This window comes from Pelobates fuscus, chromosome 5 (assembly GCF_036172605.1).
Source record: "Pelobates fuscus isolate aPelFus1 chromosome 5, aPelFus1.pri, whole genome shotgun sequence".
In the NCBI taxonomy this organism is placed as follows: domain Eukaryota; kingdom Metazoa; phylum Chordata; class Amphibia; order Anura; family Pelobatidae; genus Pelobates; species Pelobates fuscus.
The window spans coordinates 71,720,274-71,744,351 of NC_086321.1; the positions used below are offsets into that span (position 1 = coordinate 71,720,274).

The following is a 24,078-nucleotide window of genomic DNA, read 5'->3' on the forward strand; positions in this document are numbered from 1 at the left end:
TGTTATTCCCTTGTTTCTACCGAACAAACTACCGAAAGACAGGCCACCTAGCAGGGAAGTGTGCTGCTTGTTGTTGACCTCTTGGCCCCATCAGAACGTTGAGGTTAACCGCAGACACTTTCTAATTATCAAGAGCAGACCGGGTGGTCATCGTTCGTATGCCGACCACTAGGAGGCGGCCATCTTGACTATACGAATGATCAGCGGTGTTCTTCGATGAGTTCATGGAACTAAAAACGGATACTATTTCTCCTGAACATCGCGGAAGCTGCCGACCTCCCTTCTTCTGACTTCCAACATACGAACGTCGGTCCGTTCGGCACTTTCTCCACAAATGGACTTACCCCAGATAGCCATCCCATGGAGCCCCTTCTTATACCGAAAGACAATGTGAAAGACTTTGGTTCCATGGCGATTGAACTGTGGGTATAGGATCTGAGCACCATTCGGTAATAATGTGCGCTCAGATCTAAGCTATCTGGGGATACGTTAATTGCATATAATCCATTCAGTATCTATTATGTATTTTTATGTCTTTTTATTATCCCATTTAAAATGGCGTTTTGCCTCTATCCTTGGAGATAATTGGATTACTTCCCAATTATCTCCAGGATAGAGAGGAGGGTCTACCTGGTGTAAAGGGGAGTGTTTATAGCCAAAGTGTGCACATTGGCTACTGTATTACTTTTGTCCCAGTCTTCCATCTGGTCCCCTCGGGGAGTGTCCACCAGATGGGAGACCGGCATAAATACCGGGCAGGTAGCCCACATTAAACCAGATTCCTGTTTTACCCTCAATACTGAGCCTCGTCTCGTACTTGGGGGGGAATTGCTACTGTGGATTATTCTTTTACCTGTTCCAGGAGAGAAGGATTTCGTATGTTTCCAGTTCGGTGGGTTTGAGTGTTCGTGAGTTGCTGCTCCCTTCGAAAGGTGAATCTCCCGAACGGTATTAACCCTTACTACACCGGGTTATACCGTAACACAACCATCATAGCAACCATTATACAATGGTTCCTCTCTTACCTCAGTCACCACCGGGCTCTGGGACTCCTGTTTAGCTGGCTTGTGATATCCGACTTCTGTAGAACTGCACAAGCTGGATACCGATTCCACTGGCCATTCATTGGGTGAGAGCATCAGCGTCGCTCTTAGCCAATGAATGCTCCTCTGTGCATAGAAATATGTACAGGAACTCTAGCTACAGGCTGCCTAATGATTCCCCAATGATGGTAGCAAAGGTGTGAGTTACGCTGCAAAGGGGTTACACTCAGGCACCATGACAACTTCAAATCACTTAAGAGGACATGGTAATTTGAATTACCCTTGAATTTGTCTTTACCAGCTCCCCCCCCCCCCCCCCCCCCCCAGGTTTGTGTTATGGAAAATGTCTGCTTTGATAAAAGCTGACAAAAGGCAGAACTACCGCTGTGCAGATTTGTCACTTACCCCAGCCTTCGCTAAAGATGGCTGTAGGAAAAGGACATTATCCTGCTCATTGTGAGATAATATCTATGGAGGCTTCTACAGTCCTGTGGGATCCTCCATAGACAGCAGTGTTGTACACTCTGGCTCCTGGCAGTCGCAGTACTAATAGAGTAGTGTACCTTTAAGAGATCACAAAGAATGAATGACAGATTCAAGTGTTTAGATAGTTATCCAGTTCAGGAATGCTGCAAATATGTCCTGGATGAACTTAGCGTGACAAGTTACCTACTGAGCTGGGTCTATAGGTGTGGTTACTAGAGAGACTGTCACGCACATACAGGCTGCCTCAGTGGGTAATAAGTAACATGTGTAGTTATTATTGTTATTACTAGAATGAGTTGAATAGCCCTTGGTTGAAAGAGAGCCATAAGTTCTTCCTGTAAAACTGGATGTACCATTTGTGTATCAATCACCTCACTGAATGCTAGCGAGCTAAAACACGAGTTACACAATGTAAGCAAAAAGTGCAAACTACAAATTCTCCAACTCTGTTATAGTCACAGCTTGGACTTTTTTTTTGTGTGAACTTTGCAGCTCAGATTACAATTTACTGCAATTGTTAATAAACAACAAAAATATTTTACCATATCATGACTTTTCAAAGTTTTCCATTATTCTCGTTTTCAAATTAATTTATTCACTATTCAGACTGCCCCTGTTTATAATATCTGAACTACATCCTGGCGGTCAGCTCTGGATCCGCATGTCCATACTTAACCCTTTCAGTGCCGTACGAAGGGAGTGCGAGTAATATGTGCAAAAGCCAATACAATAAGAGGGTTAAACGTACACAGAAGTCATGATATGGTAAAATCTTTTTGTTGTTTATTAACAATTGCAGTAAATTGTAATCTGAGCTGCAAAGTTCACACACAAAAAAAAGTCCAAGCTGTGACTATAACAGAGTTGGAGAATTTGTAGTTTGCACTTTTTGCTTACATTGTGTAACTCGTGTTTTAGCTCGCTAGCATTCAGTGAGGTGATTGATACACAAATGGTACATCCAGTTTTACAGGAAGAACTTATGGCTCTCTTTCAAACCAATGTATGATGTTTGTGTATTTTACGAAGCTAATATCCTTAGAAACCCATTTGTAATTTGTTTAAAGGGGGCATTCAAAGAAATACTTTCTGAAGGAATAGTATAGTTATCTCTGAATATTCCACTTTTGCACTGTCTGGGGGATTCTCCATACACTTACATTAATGAATGATCATTCCTTTTACAGAGAGGAAGTGGTCATCACATTCCAATACTGTATTCCTTTAATTCATAATCTCATGTGAATGGTGAAACCATGGGAATTATAGGTTGTATTGTGCATTCGCTAGCCTGTTAATCTATCACCCTATTTTATTTATTTATTTATTTATTTAGCAGGAAAAACAATCCATGTGGCATCAGATAAAAATCATATTTTTCACAAGTATCCTGTAAAGGTATTTCCAGTGATTACAAACCAAAAATCATTGTGCTCTCAGAATCATGGTTAACAACTAAAATACCAGACTCTTCCATTGCAATACAGGGTTATTCGTGTTTTAGAAATGACAGAGCTAAGAGAGGAGGAGGCATTGTTATTTATGTTGACAATTCCGTAAAGTTCACCCCCTTACAAAACTTTAGTCCTCCTGACACCTTTGATTTCCTTTCTGGCACAATTGAGATCCCGTGCAGTAAATCAATCATTGTTGCAGGAATCTACCGCCCACCTAGCTCCCCTGTGCATTCCCTGTCTGACATAGCCCATCTCCTTAGTGAAACCATAGCTCAAAACCCAAAAAGTGAACTGTTGGTCTTTGGAGATTTTAATATTGATTGGCTGAATCCTAAAAATAATAGTTCTTGCTCGCTGTATAAAACTTTGCTGCTAACGCAATTAATCTTCTCCCCAACTCGCAACATTAAAAGCTATAACCATACCCTGCTTGATTGGATTCTCTCCACTTCTCCTGATAGAATCCAGGAGGCTGGTGTTCTCCCTAACAGTTTCAGTGATCACTGCTTAGTGTACTGCGTGCGCAAAATAAAGGCTACTAAATCTTCTCCCAAGGTTAAAATCACCAGGTCCTTTAAAAAAATGTAATCTTGAATCCTTTCTTAATGACATCAAGAACCTCCCATGGCACAGATTATCTAGACTGTGCAGGTGAGTTCAGTCTGAACTCCTATAAGTTTGGAATTTGCATGCCCCGCTACGTAAGGTGAGAGTAAAAGGGGCACATATGAACTGGATCACAGCTGATCTCATCCAAATGTACCAGTTTCGGGATCCATTGTGGCCAAAGTTCAGGCGTACTGGCTCTATGAACGATCACTGCGCATATAGACAATGGTGAAATATATGCAAAAAACAAGGCCCAATATTTCTGTGAAAATCTGAACAATAACCTATCAAACCCTAGAAACTTTTGGAAAGTCATAAATAAATTACAAACTCCCCCAATCCACCTTCCACTATCAAAGTGGATAACCAAACCCTGCAACTTCCCTTAGATGTAGCAAATGCCTTTAACAATGATTTTGTCGGATTCTCCACTACCCCGATTACCAAGCTAATACATGACACACATCCTGAAACTACATATGTGGATCAGGCCCCACTAAATTTGCAAAGACCTAATATAGACAAGTTCATTTTTAGACCTGTCCCTATTAGTGTCATTAAGAAACACCTTAATAATCTAAAAATGAAAAACCAGTCTGGACCTGATCAAATCCCAGCAATGCTGTTGAAGCTCAGTGCACCGGCAATTGATAAACCTGTCACAACCCTAATAAACTAATCCTTGGTGTCTGGATACATACCCAAACTTTGGAAGACTGCAAGAGTAGTCCCTATCCATAAAAGTGATGTCACTACTTTGGTTTCTAACTATCGCCCAATATCATTGCTCCCAGTATTGTCAAAAATCTTAGAAAAATGCGTCCATATGCAACTATGTGAGTATTACCAACAATCTAACTATCACCTGATCAATCGGGTTTTCGCCCGAATCCCTGCACTACAACTGCCCTCTTAAAAGTTTGCAATGACATCCAAACTAACATGGATCAAGGAGACCTAACTGGAGCTATTTTCCTTGATTTTGCAAAGGCCTTTGACACAGTAGACCACGGCATTCTACTGCACAAACTCAAAAACTCAGGTATTGGTGATCATTCACTAAACTGGTTTCGATCGTATGTATCGGATCAATTAAAACAAAAAGTGTAAGGATTGGTTAAAACAGTAAAAAACATAGGTGGTACAATCACCTATGTGGGTCACTTCACCACATACAAGTGCAATACAATAAAATAAAACAAATTGGTTAGTGCACACTAAAAGACATGCATATTACCAATGTATATGAAACAATCCTGTAGGTAAAACAAAACAGGAAACAAACATAGGGTAATAAAGTTTTGGCTATGTGAAAACTAAAATTAAATCCGTCTCACTCACATGGTGCTGAGCCACCTAACAAAAGCTGGCTCAGACTAAGGATATTGAATGGATAAGTGTAGATAGTCTCAAGGTGTAAAACTGCTGCTTTCTTGTTGTACTTATAGCTCCTTCACAGATACTCCAGGATGCAGGATATCAGGAATAAAGAATGTATTGAACAATACATACATAAAAAGACAGCTAAGTATAACCAAATATAAGAGTCCACTACAAAATAAAAAAGTACTTGACGCTTACAATATATATCCATTTCTGACAGCGAATTCCTCCCTCTCCCAGTCACGTGTGGTGTTCCCCAAGGTTCCATTCGCGGCCCCCTACTATTCACATTATTTATAAATGATCTGCCTAATGTTTGTAAATCTTCAAATGTACACATGTACGCAGATGACACAGTAATCTATTCAAGCAAATCCAATCTACCGCAGCTTGAGGCTGTGCTCCAAGACCAGTTTACAGAGGTAGAAAAGTGGATCGCAAAAAACAAACCCTTCCTAAACACTGACAAAACTATCACAATGATCTTTGGAACAGTACCTAAATTACACAAATTACACAATTGCCACCTATCCATCAAAATTAATTCAAATAGCACACTGGCCGCAGTCCACTCTTTCAAATATTTGGTTATGTTGTTAGACCTCAATCTATCTTTTGGAAAACACATAGAAAGACTTGCATCTAAACTTTATCCAAAACTAGGTGCCCTGTACAGAAACAAATGCTGCCTAAGCCCTACAGTAAAGGAAAAGATTGTACAGCAAATGCTGATGCCAATCATTGATTATGGGGATGTAGTATATGCACCTGCACCGCAATCCCACATTAATAAACTCAGTGCATTGTATAACTCGTTCTGCCTATTTGTGCTACAATGTAATTACAGGACCCACCATTGTGACATGCTAAAAGAACTAAACTGGTTGTCGCTGGAATCCAGACGCACCCTTCATCTTTCCAGCCTTGTGTTTAAGAGCTTTTCTGGGAAGCTCCCACCCTACCTGAGCAGAATGCTCTCCCCGGCTGGTCCCACCTCCTATAAACTCCGATCCAGTACCAGCACTTTATATAGTCTACCTCAATACAAAAAGAGAGGAGCCCGATCCTCCTTTTCCTACAGAGCACCGCAATTATGGAACGACCTCCCGCACACTTTCAAATCTTCCCCAAGCCTAACGTCCTTTAAGAGATCCCTCTCCACATACCTCAAAACAGAATGCACGTGTCATGGTTGATTATATATTTCCTACCTGTTCCATGTTAAATATTGTGTATTAATATTGTTTTTGTATTTTATTGTACCCTAATGTAATAATGCAATGATTTGTGGACCCAGGACATACTTGAAAACGAGAGAAATCTCAATGTATCTTTCCAGGTAAAATATTTTATAAATCATCATAATAATAATATGTAAACAATAGTCGGGACCTATTCACTAACTGCAGTGAAATGAAATCATAATGGCAAAATCCAGGTTACTACATCCAGTCAGTGACTGTAGCTACATTGTAGATATTGTTTTCAAATCTGATATTATTTATGGTTAGATTTTACCATTCAAATGTTTAATTCGGTATAATTCAGAGTTTAGTGAATAAATCCATTTGTTTTTAAAAGCTACACCATCATCACTGGGTGGATCTTACTTAGCTTCTCACATCACTAGATTTCCTGGGGTTATACGTCCCCTCCATCTCCCCCACTTCCTACACTGTTGCTGGAAGCAGCTATCATGGGATGTGCAGTGTGTACTGGAAACATTTCCCTTTACCAAGGGAACATCTCAGGTTTCCAATTTAGTGAAAAACTAAGAATAGGAAAAGAAAATGAATTACCGAGTTCATTAAAACAAGGACATAAAACAAGGACTTACCCATAAAGCACATAGTGAGAATCTTGGCTCCATGTAACAGGAGAAACTGTTGTATGAAAAAGACAAAAATGATGGACTTTCTGCATGCAGCCATTCTGGTACAATGTGTGCTGTAACTAGTTACAATCACTCATAGAGCCCACAGTGGGAGTGTGTAATAGAATAACCTATGATCAGCTCCCTGGTTGCAAACAGTGGGAGGTCAGACAAGTTAAAGGAACACTGCAGACACATGCACTAAGTGCTGATCTCAATAGAAAATTTCACTTTTTAAATGTGAGGACTGAAACACCCCCCGATTGTCACTCAGAAAGTCAGGAAAGTTTTCTTCTGCTTCCATTAGCGTCAGCCATGACTAGTTACGTACAGCATTTGCTATTTATCTAAATAAAGCCTTTGTGGCTGAATGGGGCAAATTCTTGTAGAAATGTTCCACTTTCAACTGAATAGCTTCCCGTAAAAGTGAAAAGTACTTCATAAAAGCAAATCAATTCATATAAGTGACCGTGATTGTTATATGAGATATTTACTGACAAGGGGTACACGTACTTCTGCCCATGTTGTTTATTCCTCTTTCCATTTTTTTATTAAAGATGAATAAATAATAAAATAAAACACATCTTTGGTCATCTGTAAGAATCGGTTATTTGTTGAATCCACAGCCAGAGACGACCTCTTCATCTCTAATTCTGTAACAGTCTATAATGAATTCTGCGACAAGGCTTCTCTTCCAGTCCATTTGGGGGACACTTAGGACTAGGAAAGTTAGAGGGAGGTGAGGCTATGAGAGAGCCACTTCTAGTTTTCCTTCAGGACACTGATTATTTGAAAAGTGTTTTTCATTTTCAAATCATCAATATATTATGATAGTCTATATATAAAATTGACTTTAACACCCCTCTGCAGGACTGGCCGTCCATTGGCCCCAGTGGGTCAATGACTCCAGGCGACACTTTTACAGGGGTGGCCTTTTGCCACCCCTGTGCCCTTTAGGATGCCTGTTGTGGGGCTTGGGATGCCTATGCATATATGCAGTGGGACCTCGATTTACAAACGACTCGGTTAACATAATTTTTGGTTTACAAATGAAAATCCATTGAAAATAATGCCTCAGTTTACAATTTTTTTTTGCAATACAAAGCAACTTTCCCCAGGATGCATTGCACCTGGGAGGTTTATAGCACCGCCCCCTGCATGCAGGAGCCTATAGGTAGCACGTGGCGTCGAGTGTGGAGATGTTGGAGCGACTTTTGCATCGAGTTTTGGAGCCATTCTGCAAATTGTTTGCAGTTGTTTTGGGACTTTTTGGTGCATTTCTCAAGATGTGGAAAGGTAGGGAGCTGAGCTTTGTCGTTTGCATGCCTTTTACTGTGTGTTCTGCATTGTGGCTTGGTTTCCATGCCAGCTCATTTTGACTTTTTTTCTGACCTCCAGAACGGATTAATTGGTTTTCAATGCATTCCAATGGAAAACCGCGTTTCGGTTTACAAATTTGTCACAATAGAAAACGTCCCGAAGAATGCATTAAATTCGTAAACCGAGGTCCCACTGTATATATATATATAGCTATTACCACTATACACGTATGCAGTTCTGGGACCCCGCTACCTTGTCCTGTAGAGAGGAAGCCCAGAAGTCTGATCTTCCCCTCCTTCAGCTTCCTATCTGCTACTGTCGCAAACCGCAAGAGCGATGCTGCGGTTTGCCAAGGCAATTCTCTGGCATGCATTAGGTGCAGTGTGGAGCATTGCCATAGCAAACCACAGAAACACTTCCGCAGCTTGCGATAGGAGAAGACATGAAGCTGCAGGAGGTGCAGATCAGTTTTCTAGGCTACCTCTCCACAGGATACAGCATCATGTGCCATTGGACCACCATGGATACAAGTGCCCCCCCTCCCTGACCACAGGTAAGAGGCAGGGAAGGGGAAATACACTTAATTATAAATTAAATTTAAAAAATGCTCGCCCTCACAGCCCCACTTCACACACTGCACACACTACATGCACTACACGTAGACACTGCATTCACTACACACACTACATCCACTGTACACAGACACTGCATCCACCGCACACAGACACTGCATCCACCGCACACACACACACTGCATCCACCACACACACACACACACTGCATCCACACACACACACACTGCATCCACTACACACACTGCATCCACTACACACACTGCATCCACCACACACACTACATCCACCACACACACTACATGCAATACAGAAACTACATCCACTGCACACTCTACATCCACCACACACACTACATGCAATACAGAAACTACATCCACTGCACACTCTACATCCACTGCACACTCTACACACACTACATCCACTACACACACTAAAATTACTCTGGTTTCACTCCATACAGTACAACCACTGCAAACACCAAAAATAATCTGCATCCGCTGCACACACCAAACATACTCTGCATCCACTACACACTACATCCACTGCACACAACAAACATACTCTGCATCCACTACACAAACACACACACTCTCTACATCCTCTACACAAACACAGCACCCACTACACAGACACTGTGCCCACTGCACTGCATCCACTACACAAACACTGCACCCACTATATTTACTATACTGCATCCACTACATAGACACTGCACTTACTACACTGCATCCACTGCATCCACTACACACTCACTACATCCTCTACACAAACACACACACACTCTGTACCCATGCACACAATGCATTCATTATACACATTATTCATTATACACACTGCATACAATACACACACTGCATCTCCTACACAGACACTGCATAACATAATGAAGGTGCACGAGATTTTGGGGCAGGGAGAGGTGAGCAGTATTTATTTATTTTTTTATCCCTGGTATATTCATTAAACTTACATTTTATGAATTTACCAGGAATCTGTCACAGAGGTGTTGCTAGGTTGCAGAAGCACCTTGGTTTTCAGTCCAAAGTAAAACTCAATGATGCTTATTCTCTCTGTGCTCTTAATGAAAGCATAGCCAGAAAGAAGCACAGGCTCTGGTCAGTGGCGTACATACCAGGGTCGCAGGGGTCGCGGCTGCGACCGGGCCCGGCCCACCGGGGGGCCCGGCCGCCCCTGCGACCCGGTATGTATGTCACTTGGCCAGCCTCTTCTCCTGGGGGGCCCAGGAGCCGGCCACCTCCGGGCCCCCCGAGGCTGGCCCTGCTGTCACCCGGCTGGCCGGTCCTGCGGGCGCGCGAGGGAGCACTCTCCCCTGAGTGCTTCCTCTTCAGCTCCCTCGCGCACCGCACTGATACCGGAGCCGGAAGATGACGTGCACTACACATGGTATGTACGCCACTGACCCTGGTATGTACGTCACTGACCAGGTGCCCGCCGCCATGTGTTGCGGCCCGGGCCCGCGCAGAGTAAGCGTGCGGGGGGGGGGGCCCACGGATCAATTTTTGCACCTCGGCCCCATAGGTCATGTGTACGCCACTGGCTCTGGTATTATATGTGATCCCGCCACTCTCCCTAGAGGTGGACAGCAAGTTTCTGTTCCCAGCATCTGCTTTGCCTCAGTAGCCTTTTGGAGCACTATACTAGTAATATCTGTACCTCTATCAACAGTTGTATTGCTGGTCCTTAAAGGTGGCAGGGCTTAAACTTTTTAACAGAAACAGGAATGTCAAGAACAGGAAAATGTCAAGAGATCTAGAGATCTAAAAAAAAAAAAAAAAAAAAAACACAGACAATCTAAGGTCAGGATAGAAGAAATCAGGATCGTCAAAAAAACAAGACAAGGTCAAATTCTAGAATAAGCAAATGCAGATTACACGTGCTGTCGTGCTACAAGAGACCACCACATAGGAGGACTGTGTTTAAATAGCCCTAGCATCTAATATTATCTGGGCCATGCCAGCTCCTTCCCTGCCTCGCTACTCCATCTCTCACCAACAGCCCCTCTCCCTCACAGCACTAGAACCCGTGCCCTAGGTAAGAGGCTGGCAGTAACTGCTTGCTCCAGTGTGGATCTCAATAATGGCTGGAGGCACTGCTGCAACGTGAAGTGCTCGCAGCTGATCTGCCTCTCTGTGCTCTCCACGGCCGCGCTGCCTGACTGGTCTTATTAAGGAAGGCACCTGATATGTGAAGCGGTGCCAACCTTAATACCTAACAATTCCCTAACCCAGGTAATTGCCATGTGGATATTAAAGCATATATGTTGTGAATCCATTGCAATGTCCTTGCTCATATATGCCAATAGCCTGGATTTGCTGAGACAGTCCCATTTTGGGGGGATACAATCCATAGAAAATGCAGGATGGGACTGGGAATTACTATTACTGTATTGGATCAAAAAGTTAAACAAAATAAGACTTCACATTACGCCTTTCCCCTCGTCCCTTATGTGCCTAATAAGTTTTAATATCTGTACATCATTAATTGGAGGAATACATTAATGTATGGGAACTGCATTAGGATTGAATGCACTGTTGTATTAGGCAATATAAACCAGACATACTGTACTATTCAGCAATTACAATTAAAAGTTGGTGACTTGTAAAACACTTAGTATTTGTAACTATTTAGTAGCCATTATTGACACTCTGATTCGAATAAGGTGTGAAGTTATTCTGTGACACACCTTGCCTTTAGGTACATACTATTTGGCTTAGAACTCCCCCTACTGGAATAAATTCTAGTTGAATTAGCCAAATATACAGTTGTAATCAAAATGATTTAACCCCCATTGAAAAAACAGGTTTGTTATCAAAATTTACACTTTCAACTGTTTGAAATCAACAAATATACTAAAAGTTGAAATACCTAAACAAAACAAATGCTTCCCCAATTTCAACTGAACATTCAACTCATAATGACTTTTCCAATCTCAAAATTCAGATTTAACCCATTCCTGGGCTGCCATATGGTCTCAAAGTCAACACAGGCACAGCAAACCAACCTGGCAAATTTCAATGTATAAAAAATGAAATAGACAAGTTTTTTTTTTTTTTAAATGCAAACTAATGAAGGTGCAAAAGTGTTATGTGTAATGTCTTAAAAACTCTGATTATATACAAATATATCAATACAATAATTTAACAATAAAATGCTGCTACCACACTGTGATATGCAATCTCCCACAACACACAAAAAAAATCCAAGTACAATAAATAAATACAGTGTAGCGCTATCATTTAAATACCTTACAATTTTTAGGTTGTGATCCTATAATTCTACTGTGTGTGGGGTAACTTAAGACGCCCGGATATAAAATCTTGGTGGTGGCAGTAAAGTGTTTACTAAGTTTTTAGCGTAGAAGGGATTGCAGGGGTTAATTTAGTGGTTGCTGGTACTAGCAACAGGTAACCAGGGATCTGGTGTCATTAACCCTTTCACTTCCACACTCTCCCCACTGTCTCGACTGGGCCAATAGCCCATGCTCGTGACATAGGTGCACTTAACATGAAAGAGGTAAATTATGGTTGAACAGCCATATAGTAAAAGTCTAGGCTTGGTTTTGGTCAGAACATGTACAATTGCCTCAGTCCTTATGGGGTTATTGCAACCAACAGTGCATTGTTTTCTGTTTTTTTTTTAGCTTTGCATTTAAGGGGTAAGACAAGCTTTGGAGCTGTGTCCTTAAGTGGTTAAAGCAACATTCCTATACTTACCAAGCACTGTAAATTACATAGTTACATAGACTGAAAAGAGACATTTGCCCATCAAGTTCAGCCTTTCTCACATTTGTTTTTTGCTGTTGATCCAAAAGGCAAAAAAAAAACAGTTTGAAGCACTTCCAATTTTGCAACAAGCTAGGAAAAATGTCTTCTTGATCCCAGAATGGCAGTCAGGCTTATCCTTGGGTTTATGCTTGGTAAATGTCCATCCCACTTCTGTCACCCTAATTGTAGAACCAAATCCCTACTAAGTGGTACACCTAATTAACCTGTTGGCCAACATACACATGGGTCTGAGCAAGACAGGTCACGGAGGGCTTTGACAGGCAGCTAGCTGGGAGAACAAATGAGTTCACACGGACATCATGTCAGTATGCAAAATCAAGTGTTCTCGTTTATTCACCAAAAATTATTTATTTATATATATATATATATATATATATATATATATATATATATATATAGTATCCAATTGTACCCAGCACACACACTCACAGATTGTCAAAAAAGGCCGGGTGCATTCCAGCTATAGCCAAAACATATGTAAAAATATCAAAAAATAAAGGCTTGCACTCACGGTCTGTTGTTAGAATTAAAATACTTCTTCTTTATTCAAAATTGCTTAAAACATAGTTGCTGTCATTAAGATGACAGCAACTATGTTTTAAGCAATTTTGAATAAAGAAGAAGTGTTTTAATTCTAACAACAGACCGTGAGTGCAAGCCTTTATTTTTTGATATTTTTATATATATATATATATATATATATATATTTATATATAATCCAAAATGCTTGCACACCAGGTATATAATAACTTTTATGCCTGGTGCAGATCCAGCAAAACATCGTAGGTATCCAACATCCAACAAATGTAATGCACTCCAGGGACTTTAAAGTATAAATAAAATATAACTTTTAATTCATATTTACTATGTTATATTTGCCATCCTGAAGAAGGCTCCAGATGTGAGCCGAAACATTGATGTTCATTTTTTAATTTTGAATATGAATTAAAAGTTACATATATAAATAGTTATTATCAACCTAATAATACATATCCTAATGGTTATTTACTACGTTTACGTAACTAAAAACATAATTATTAAGTGTTTCTGGATGCTTGCCTCTAAGCAGATGGTAATTTTGAAGACAAGATACTAGGGCAAACACATCGTAGTCTAGGGTGTAGCAGAACCAAAGTAGCAGGGCAGGATAAACCTGTGGGTCAAGCCAAGCTAGAATTACCGTATATACTTGAGTATAAGAAGAGTTTTTCAGCACATTTTTTGTGCTGGAAAACCCCCACTCGTCTTATACCCGAGTCAGTGTCTGTATTATGGCAACTTACATTGTCATAATACAGACAAGGACCGCTGGGCTCGTTACAAGCCCGGCGGTCCTGTTGGGGGCTGGCAGAGAGCTGTAACTTACCTTTCCTGCAGCTCCTGTCAGCTCCCTTCTCCTCCATGCCGGTCAGCTCCCCTGTCAGCTCCACTGTAAATCTCGCGAGAGCTGCGGGGTCAGAGCGTTGCTACGGGTTACCATGGCAACGCTCCACGCGGCAGTCACACCGCAAGACTTACAATGGAGGAGAAGGGAGCTGACCGGAACGCAGGAGAAGGGAGCTGACAGGAGCTGAAGGAAAGGTAAGTTACAGCTCTCTGCCAGCCCCCTACTACACAGCCCATCCACTGGACCACCAGGGAATGAGAGCCCACCTCCCTGGCCAGCTAACAAGCAGGGAGGGGGGACGAAAAAAATATAAATAAAAAAATTAGATAATATTAAAATAAAAAAATATTAATAATATAAATAAAAAAAAAAAATAATAATAATTAAAAAAAATAATAAAAATGCCCACCCCCCACCAAGGCTCTGCATCACATACACACACTGCATTCATATACACACACACACTGCATTTATTATATACACACACACTGTAAATAAATATTCAATTAATATAATTTTTGGGGGATCTAATTTTATTTAGAAATTTACCAGTAGCTGCTGCATTTCCCACCCTAGTCTTATACTCGAGTCAATAAGTTTTCCCATTTTTGGGGGGTAAAATTAGGGGTCTCGACTTATATTCGGGTCGACTTATACTCGAGTATATACGGTACTTTGTTAAACATTCTGCAAACCATTATTTGGTAACTCTGCTGTTTAGCTAAATTTAAATATATAATCTATAAGCAAGATGACGTTTTATATCAAAGATGACTAATGGTCTATGTTTTTTTTACCCTGAACACACAGACTGATCTCTAAACACATTTATTGTAGTTTAAATACACATTACTTGGAGTTTTATTGCTTTGGAACTCTGTTATACCATCAAACACAACAATAATAAGGAGCTCCTAGGAAAGAGGGACATTGGGAAAAAACGAGGGACAGAGGGATTTGGGCCCAAAATAGGGACTGTTCCTCCTGGGGGTGAAGCTTAACTGAGGAAGCGGGCGATCGCATGGCCGTTGAGCTCCTGACCATTATAGCCAAACACTACTGCTTTTAACGCTCTGACACAAGCCAAACCCACCACAGGGAGACCCCAAGACTCACCCTGGACCCATGGGTCGGAAAACCAAGAAACAAAAGCCGGATAAGCCCCGGCTAGGAGCTCGGGCGGCAGGCCCACGACGCCACCGGCTCCAAGATGGCGTCCCACCACAGAGGCTGCTTGGACTTTTATGACAGGACATCAGATGAGGCAGAGGGGTACTTATCATTGGCCCCAATGCTGCCACCACCGGACCAGGCACAGATCCAGCCACCCGCAACAACCCCCACACCGGTGACTATGGAGGCCATAGGTGAGCTCACCATAGGAAAATCTTGGCCGATGTGGCAAAGATCCGGGATAATCTGAGGGGCTTGACAGGTCAGCTTGGGGCGGTGGAGGGTACCTTCAGCAACCACATATGCCAGATAACAAAGCTTCAGACAGCAATCCACGAACTGCAGAATGTGCTCCATGAACAGCGATTTGCCTCGCAGAAAGACAAATGTCCTCAAAAAACCCTAAAAGTTGGAGGTGTCATCGACTCCATCCCATACTTTACCAGGTGGCTCCTTACCGCACTACTGACCCCGAAAACGGCCAAGCGGTTACACTGGATGGAATATTCCGCATACCGAGACCAACAAAGGCGCAACCCACTGCTCCAGGGGACATAGTGCTCCAGTTCCAGAACCTAAGGGACAAAGCAGCAGTTCTGGTGGCCACCAGAGGTCAGCCGACATACCCCTTTGAAGGGATGATCCTGTCATTCTACTCTGATCTCTCAGGCAGAAACTGGTGTGGAGAATGTCTCTGCGACAATTCACTTCACTCCTGAGAATGCAACACATCAAGTATTGCTGGGGTCCAGTTCATGCTCTGCACATCAACAAAGGAGACACATCGCATGTCATACGTTAAATGCAGGAGGCCACAAGGGCTCTGGGCCTGGTAGATCTCCCCCCAAACTCACTTAATCCATCGGTGCCATCAGCAGTGCCCACACACTCCTTCTGACGAGACGCAGCCAGCACTCAGGAGTTCGTGCCGTGGCGGCCTCCCGCAGAACCCTATGCCGCAGCCACGACTTGAATCAGTTTACCAGGACACTCTCCCACCATATACAGATAATTTCACACATACTGTACAAATGTTAAGACTTTACTTTTTAATTTGGGTTACAATTCTCACACCAGACCAAAGCCACCGACATGCAGGCCTAGGCCCAGACCTGCCAGCTTACTATTACCCCCACCCCTCTGGACCTCAGAGTAACTCAGGCGCATACTACTACTGCAGCACGACAGCTCAGCCTAGCAAGGGGCTCATGTAACCCTCTCTTAACGTCCCACCCACAGGACACACTGAGCCCCGGCTCACCCACTCCTCCCTCCTGTTTAACGCACTCATGGTTTTAATTTCTTTGAGGATCATCAGTTACAATTTTATTTTATACTAGCTAAGTTCCCGCACAATACAGCTTAGGTGACTGCAGTGAAGGGTTCCCACCCCTAAGATGATGCAGCTGACTGCACGCACCTTCACTATCACCCCACTTACTAAACAAAAACAAATGTGCACTGACACCCATGTCGAAATGTTATACAATGCTTACCTGCATATCCCCAAAGAAAACATGGATGTATTTGTGTCGGCATGTTTTCTATGGGGGTATATGAAAAAACAGCATGCAAAATCTGCCTATCTGTGTCTGTGCCATGGTATAATCCAATTAGAGGCTTCTCTTTGAGAAGCCTCTGCTCTACAGCCCTTAACATGCATAGTGAATGCTTCTCAATGAGCTGTACTACTCTGCTAACTGTCGCCGAGTGCGGAGTTATCGTGTAAATGTTTTTCACTAAATTTGAAACCAGAGATAGTTAGTAAAGGGAAATGTTTCCAGTGCACATCCCATGATAGCTACTTCCAGTATGAGTAAAGGAAGCAGGGGAGATGGAGGGGACATATCACCCCCAGGAAATCTAGCGATGTGAGAAGAAAAGTAAGATCCACTCAGTGATGATGGTGTAGCTTTTAAAATCAAATTGAGTTTATTCACCAAACTCTGAATTGTACCGAATTTAAATTTGAATGGTAAAATCTAACCAGAAATAATATCAGATTTGAAAACAATATTTACAATGTAGCTATTGTCACACATTGTCAGGATCGGGGCAGGGATCCAACACGCAGAGTACAAACAGGTACAGGATACGTATACCGGACCTTAGAATGGCCGGACTAACGTACGGAGAATATAGAGAATAGTCAAAGACAAGCCGAGGTCGAGGGAACGAGAAGACAGTTAAGCGAGGAACAAGCCGGGTCAAGGGTAACAGAGATAAACAGAGTAAGTCAAACAAGCCGGGTCAGAACCAAAGGGATAACAGAAATACAAGAGCACTGTGTGACTAGGCAGACTAGAACCACGACAGGGCAATGAGCAAATGGGAGAAGCAAGTTTAAATACCCTGGCTCGGAAGGGTAGACACGCCTCCGACGAGTCCTGATTAGTCTCTGAAGGATTGAGTGACAGGTCGTTCCGGGTTGGCGTCATGACGTCGGTTTCCGGACGTCATGCTAGAAAAGGAAGTGAGTCCCTCGCGGCCGGCGTTTACGTGACCGGATGGACCGCGAGGAACAGAGGAAACAGCCCGTCCGGACGGATGAACGTCTAAGTCTCTACCTCTCTCGGAGGTAGAGACTTCAGGTACCCTGACAGTACCCCCCCTCTCAGATACGCCCACCGGGCGGAAGGAACCGGGACGAGATGGGAAGCGGGAGTGAAACGCCCTGCGGAGACGAGGAGCATGAACATCCTCCTGAGGTACCCAACTCCTCTCCTCAGGACCATATCCCTTCCAATCGACCAGATATTGTACTCTCCCCCGGGAGATTCGAGAATCGATAATAGAGTTAACCTCATACTCCTCCTGACCCTCCACCTGAACAGAGCGAGGAGGGGATGATGTGGAGGAAAATCTGTTACAGACTAGTGGTTTCAACAATGAAACATGAAATGAGTTAGGGATGCGTAAGGCAGTTGGAAGAGCTAAACGATACGCAACTGGGTTAATGCGAGTTAGCACCCTGTAAGGTCCAATATAACGAGGAGCGAACTTCATGGAAGGCACTTTTAAACGGATGTTTCTTGTACTCAACCATACTCTATCACCTGGAACAAACACCGGAGCCGCCCTTCTACGTTTATCAGCGTGTTTCTTAACCAGCATAGAATTGTGCAGAAGAATCTGTCGAGTCTGATCCCACAACTTCCTCAAATTGGCAACATGAACATCAACCGACGGCACCCCCTGGGAAGAAGAAGCCGAAGGGAGAATAGATGGATGAAAGCCATAATTCATGAAGAAGGGGCTTGAACAAGTAGAATCACAAACGAGATTGTTATGTGCAAACTCCGCCCAAGGAATCAAACCAACCCAATCGTCCTGGTGTTCGGAAACAAAACAACGTAAATATTGTTCAATCCTTTGGTTGGTGCGTTCAGCAGCTCCGTTGGACTGAGGATGATAGGCAGAAGAGAAATTAAATTTGATACCCAGTTGAGAGCAGAAGGACGTCCAAAAACGGGAAACAAATTGGGAACCTCTGTCAGATACAATTTGGGAGGGGATCCCATGTAATCGAAAAATCTCCCTTGCGAATATCTCCGCCAATTCGGGAGAAGACGGAAGTTTAGGCAGAGGAACGAAGTGAGCCATCTTGGTGAATCTGTCAACCACGGTGAGGATAACAGTCTGTTTTTTAGAGATAGGTAAATCGACAATAAAGTCCATAGCCAAACAGGACCATGGCTTCTCCGGAACCTCTAAGGGGTGTAGAAATCCACAGGGAAGGGTATGAGGTTGCTTGGTCTTAGTACAAACCTCACATGCACCGATGAAATCTTTAATATCCTTCCGTAAATCAGGCCACCAGAAGTCCTTAGAGATCAAAGCACATGTCTTGCGAATACCAGGATGTCCAGCCACCTTGCTGTTGTGGAAACATTGCAACAGTTCCAGTTGTAGAGCAGGAGGAACGAAACGTCGACCTTCAGGAGTCTGTTTAGGAGCTAGATGTTGCAGTTTAATGATCTCGGCAAGTAACGGAGAGTGAATCCTGAGATTCGTGTTGGCGATAATATTGCATTTCGGAACTATAGAGGAAAGAACCGGTTCAGATATAGTAGAAGGTTCATATTGGCGAGACAAAGCATCGGCTTTGGAGTTCTTAGAACCAGGTCTATAAGTAAGCACATAATTGAAGTGGGTCAGGAATAAGGACCAACGAGCTTGTCTGGCGGACAGTCGTTTAGCTTCCCCAATATAAGACAAGTTCTTGTGATCCGTCAAAATAGTAACAGGATGTAAGGTCCCCTCCAATAAATGTCTCCACTCCTTTAAGGCCATAGTGACCGCTAAGAGTTCCCTGTCGCCAATGTCATATCTACTTTCAGGGCCAGACAGTTTCTTAGAAAAAAAACCACAAGGGTGTAGTGGTTTATCCACCCCTAACCTTTGCGACAGAACAGCCCCTACGCCAGTCTCAGAGGCATCGACCTCGAGTAGGAACGGCAGAGTCGTATCAGGATGGACTAGAATTGGAGCAGAAGCAAAAAGATCCTTGAGAGTCTTGAAAGCAGCGAGAGCTTCATTAGACCAAGTCTTAGTGTCAGCCCCCTGTCTGGTCATATTGGTAATAGGTGCAATAATGGAAGAATATCCCTTAATGAAGCGCCTATAATAATTGGAGAAACCAATAAACCTCTGAATAGCCTTGAGTCCCTTAGGCAAAGGCCACTCTAAAATGGACTGGAGTTTGTCAGGATCCATCTTAAAGCCTTCCCCAGAAATCACGTATCCAAGAAAGTCTATCTGAGACTGGTCAAAGCTACATTTCTCCAATTTACAGTATAAGCCATGTTGCAGGAGTTTGTGTAATACCTTTCTGACCTGCCTGTGGTGGGTCTCAACCTCTCTAGAGTGTATCAGTATGTCATCCAGGTATACAATAACACAATCATGTTGAAATTCCCTAAGAACCCCATTAATCAAATCCTGAAAAACTGCAGGTGCGTTACAAAGACCAAAAGGCATGACCGTGTATTCATAATGCCCATAACGGGTATTGAACGCTGTCATCCACTCGTGTCCTTGCTGGATTCTCACCAAGTTATATGCCCCTCTGAGGTCCAACTTGGTGAAAATTTTAGAGCCTTTCAGACGATCAAACAGCTCGGTAATCAAGGGAAGGTCTTAGTGAACCATCCTTCTTTTTAACAAAAAAAAAAACAGCCCCGGCAGGAGAAGAAGATCTCCTAATGAATCCCTTGTCTAGATTCTCCCGAATATACTCCTCTAGAACTGAATTCTCCTTAGTGGATAGGGGGTATACATTGCCCCTCGGAGGCATGGTACCAGGTAGTAAGTTAATTTTACAATCAAAGGTCCTGTGTGGAGGTAGAGTATCAGCATTCTTTTTGTCGAATACTGCTTTTAAGTCTAGGTACAGGGGCGGTATCTGTATCTCTGTAGACTGGGCAGAACTACCTGGTGTGTTAATTACACCCAATGGGGAAACCCTCCGTAAACAATTCTCCTGGCAACCCTGGCCCCATGAGAGTATCTCCCCTAACTCCCAATCAATAATAGGGTTATGTCTTTTTAACCATGGGTAACCCAGGACTATGGGAACAGAAGGAGATGAAATAAGCATAAGCGATAAGTTTTCCTCGTGTAAGATACCAACAGTTAAGCTAACTGGGATGGTCTCACGAGAGATAAGAGGCTCAAGTAAAGGTCTACCATCTATGGCCTCAACGGCCAAGGGTGTATCCCTTAACTGGGATGGGATAGTGTGTTTAGTAGCAAAGGCTTGATCGATAAAATTCTCAGCAGCACCGGAATCTATCAAAGCCATGGTCCTTAGTACTCCCCTCTCCCAAGTTAAAGAAACTGGTAGCAGAAGCCTGTGATCTTTATAATTATGCGTAGAGGACAAAATAGAAACACCCAAGGCCTGTCCTCTAGAGAAACTTAGGTGCGAGCGTTTCCCGAACGATTAGGACAATTCAGGCGTAGGTGACCTCTGACTCCACAATACATGCATAATCCCTCCCTTCTCCTGTACTGCCTCTCCTCCTCTGAGAGGCGAGTATTGCCTATCTGCATAGGTTCAGGACATAGTGAGGTAGTGGAATCAGGACTTTGAAATGCGGGAGCTAATTTAAATGAAGGTCTAAGGTTCCTCTCTCGAGTGTTCTGTCTCTCTCTTAAACGCTCATCAATACGAGAAATTAATGAAATTAAATCCTCCACATTTTCAGGAAGCTCTCTAGTAGCAACCTCGTCGAGGATTACATCTGATAGCCCATTCAAAAATACATCTATATATGCCTGCTCGTTCCACTTAACTTCTGCCGCCAAAGACCTGACTTCTAGTGCATAATCCACAAGAGTTTGGTTCTCTTGTCTCAGGCGCAACAGTAATCTAGCTGCATTGACCTTTCTACCAGGAGGGTCAAAAGTTCTTCTAAAGGCAGCTACAAAGGCATTATAATTATATACCAACGGGTTATCATTCTCCCATAATGGGTTGGCCCATCTCAGAGCTTTCTCAATGAGTAAGGTGATAATAAATCCAACCTTCGCCCTATCTGTAGGATAGGAGCGAGGTTGTAATTCAAAGTGGATACTGATCTGGTTAAGGAAACCACGACACTTCTCAGGTGAGCCACCATAACGTACTGGTGGTGTAATACGGGAAGAGGCACCTACAGTGGCTACCTCTAGGCCTGAGCTCACAGGAGAAATAGAAGTAGTACGCGTCTCCTCTGGCAGGTTATTAGCACGAGACAATAACGCCTGTAGTGCTAGCGCCATCTGATCCATTCTGTGCTCCATGGCTTCGAACCTAGGATCAGAAGGACCAAGCTGACTGTTTGTACTTGCAGGATCCATTGGCCCTGTCGTAATGTCAGGATCGGGGCAGGGATCCAACACGCAGAGTACAAACAGGTACAGGATACGTATACCGGACCTTAGAATGGCCGGACTAACGTACGGAGAATATAGAGAATAGTCAAAGACAAGCCGAGGTCGAGGGAACGAGAAGACAGGTAAGTGAGGAACAAGCCGGGTCAAGGGTAACAGAGATAAACAGAGTAAGTCAAACAAGCCGGGTCAGAACCAAAGGGATAACAGAAATACAAGAGCACTGTGTGACTAGGCAGACTAGAACCACGACAGGGCAATGAGCAAATGGGAGAAGCAAGTTTAAATACCCTGGCTCGGAAGGGTAGACACGCCTCCGACGAGTCCCGATTAGTCTCTGAAGGATTGAGTGACAGGTCGTTCCGGGTTGGCGTCATGACGTCGGTTTCCGGACGTCATGCTAGAAAAGGAAGTGAGTCCCTCGCGGCCGGCGTTTACGTGACCGGATGGACCGCGAGGAACAGAGGAAATAGCCCGTCCGGACGGATGAACGTCTAAGTCTCTACCTCTCTCGGAGGTAGAGACTTCAGGTATCCTGACACACATTTGATGTATTATCCTGGATTTTGCCATTCAGATTTAATTTCACTACAATTTGGAGTTTAGCAACGTCCTGACTGTCATCTCCACATAGCTAGTAAAACAATTACCTATATTTAAACAATATGTTCATATATCACTGGAGGCACATATCTAAACTGTTGTAATTCCTACACCGTTCACCTGATTTGGATGTAAATACCCTCAAATTAAAGCTGAAAGTCTGCGGTTAAAGCACATCTTGTTTGTTTCATTTCAAACCCATTGTGTTGGTGTATAGAGCCAAAAAGATTAGAATTGTGTCGATGTCCCAATATTTATGGACCTGACTGTATATATGTATATATGTATATATATATATATATATATATATATATATATATATATATATATATATATAGATATAGATATAGATATATATGTAAAGGCGGAGCCTGGAGTTGTAGGAGGATCGTGTCCATCAGTATTTTATTAAACACGTTTGTTAAATGAGTGTGACGTCACTTCCAGGTAACAGAGAGTGGAGAGACACGAGGTCCAGTCCAACAAGAATGCCTAGCTATCCGACTGAGTTTGCCTGCAGTAGTACAGTGAGTGCACCAGCACCACAACGGTGCTATTACAAGGGGGCACCCCACCCCCCATCCACAAACGCTTTGATAACCGAACGCAGGGTCACGGTGGGGAAGATTCCTCTTTTCATGCTTGCCGCATACCGGCGTGTTCATTTCAGGCAAACCGCTCACTTAGCTTAACCCTTTCACCCACGGTACACACACTGAATCTTCGTAGGCAAACTCCCTTCTATACTTTTTGCGGGGAAACATATTGCTACGTTTTTTTTTATCTGGGTACAATGTTAATACCGTGTTACTGCCGCATACCGGCGTTTTCATGTCCTATGCAAACCGCTCACTTACGTTAACCCCTTACCCACGGTGCATGTCTACCTATGCAAACTCCCTTTCGATACCTCTTGCTGGGAACGTATTGCCACATTGTGGCTGGATACATGTCGTTGATACTATGTTACTGGTTGACAGGGGCAGTTTCTTATGGAAGCTTTCTTTAAGTCAGAAGGAGGGTGGTAGAGGCATGTCAAACACTATAGCTCCTGCAACTTCTCTCATCTCCCTGTAAACCCCTTTATTCCTTTTCTGTTGCTAGGCTCTAGGTTGCAGCTCATGAATTTAGCCAATCAGCAGTCCAAGTGTATTTTGTCTACTTATTAAAGTGGTACGTGTACGATAACAATACGTTCAACTACAACTGGCACGCACTCACGTTACAATGTTTAAAAGTCGATGATATAGATGAGGAGTTTGACATTAAATGGTTATTATATTGGTGATGGTTACATACTCCCCTTTCCCTTACTAACAAGCATATCGTATTCACCCCAAGATATCGTATTATTTACTAATATTCAATTCTCTAGCAATACAGAGGGGCTACATATACTTGTATATTGTTAAAGTATAAGTATAAACATCACAGTGGCTACACTAGGGTGATAAATTGAACATCACGGTTTTCAAGCTAGCTCCTAGGGG

General features: G+C 43.0%; 1 protein-coding gene across 1 annotated transcript in view; it reads right to left on the minus strand.

Moving 5' to 3' along the window:
- The window catches only part of LOC134612483 (UDP-glucuronosyltransferase 3A1-like), a 33,203-nt gene extending 26,288 nt beyond the window's left edge, over window positions 1-6,915 (minus strand). The window contains exon 1 of the mRNA XM_063456854.1: window positions 6,816-6,915. Within this exon, the coding sequence (XP_063312924.1) occupies window positions 6,816-6,909 (94 nt within the window). The 5' untranslated portion in view covers window positions 6,910-6,915. The remainder of the gene's footprint in view (window positions 1-6,815) is intronic.
- Between the last annotated feature and the right edge of the window lie 17,163 nt (window positions 6,916-24,078).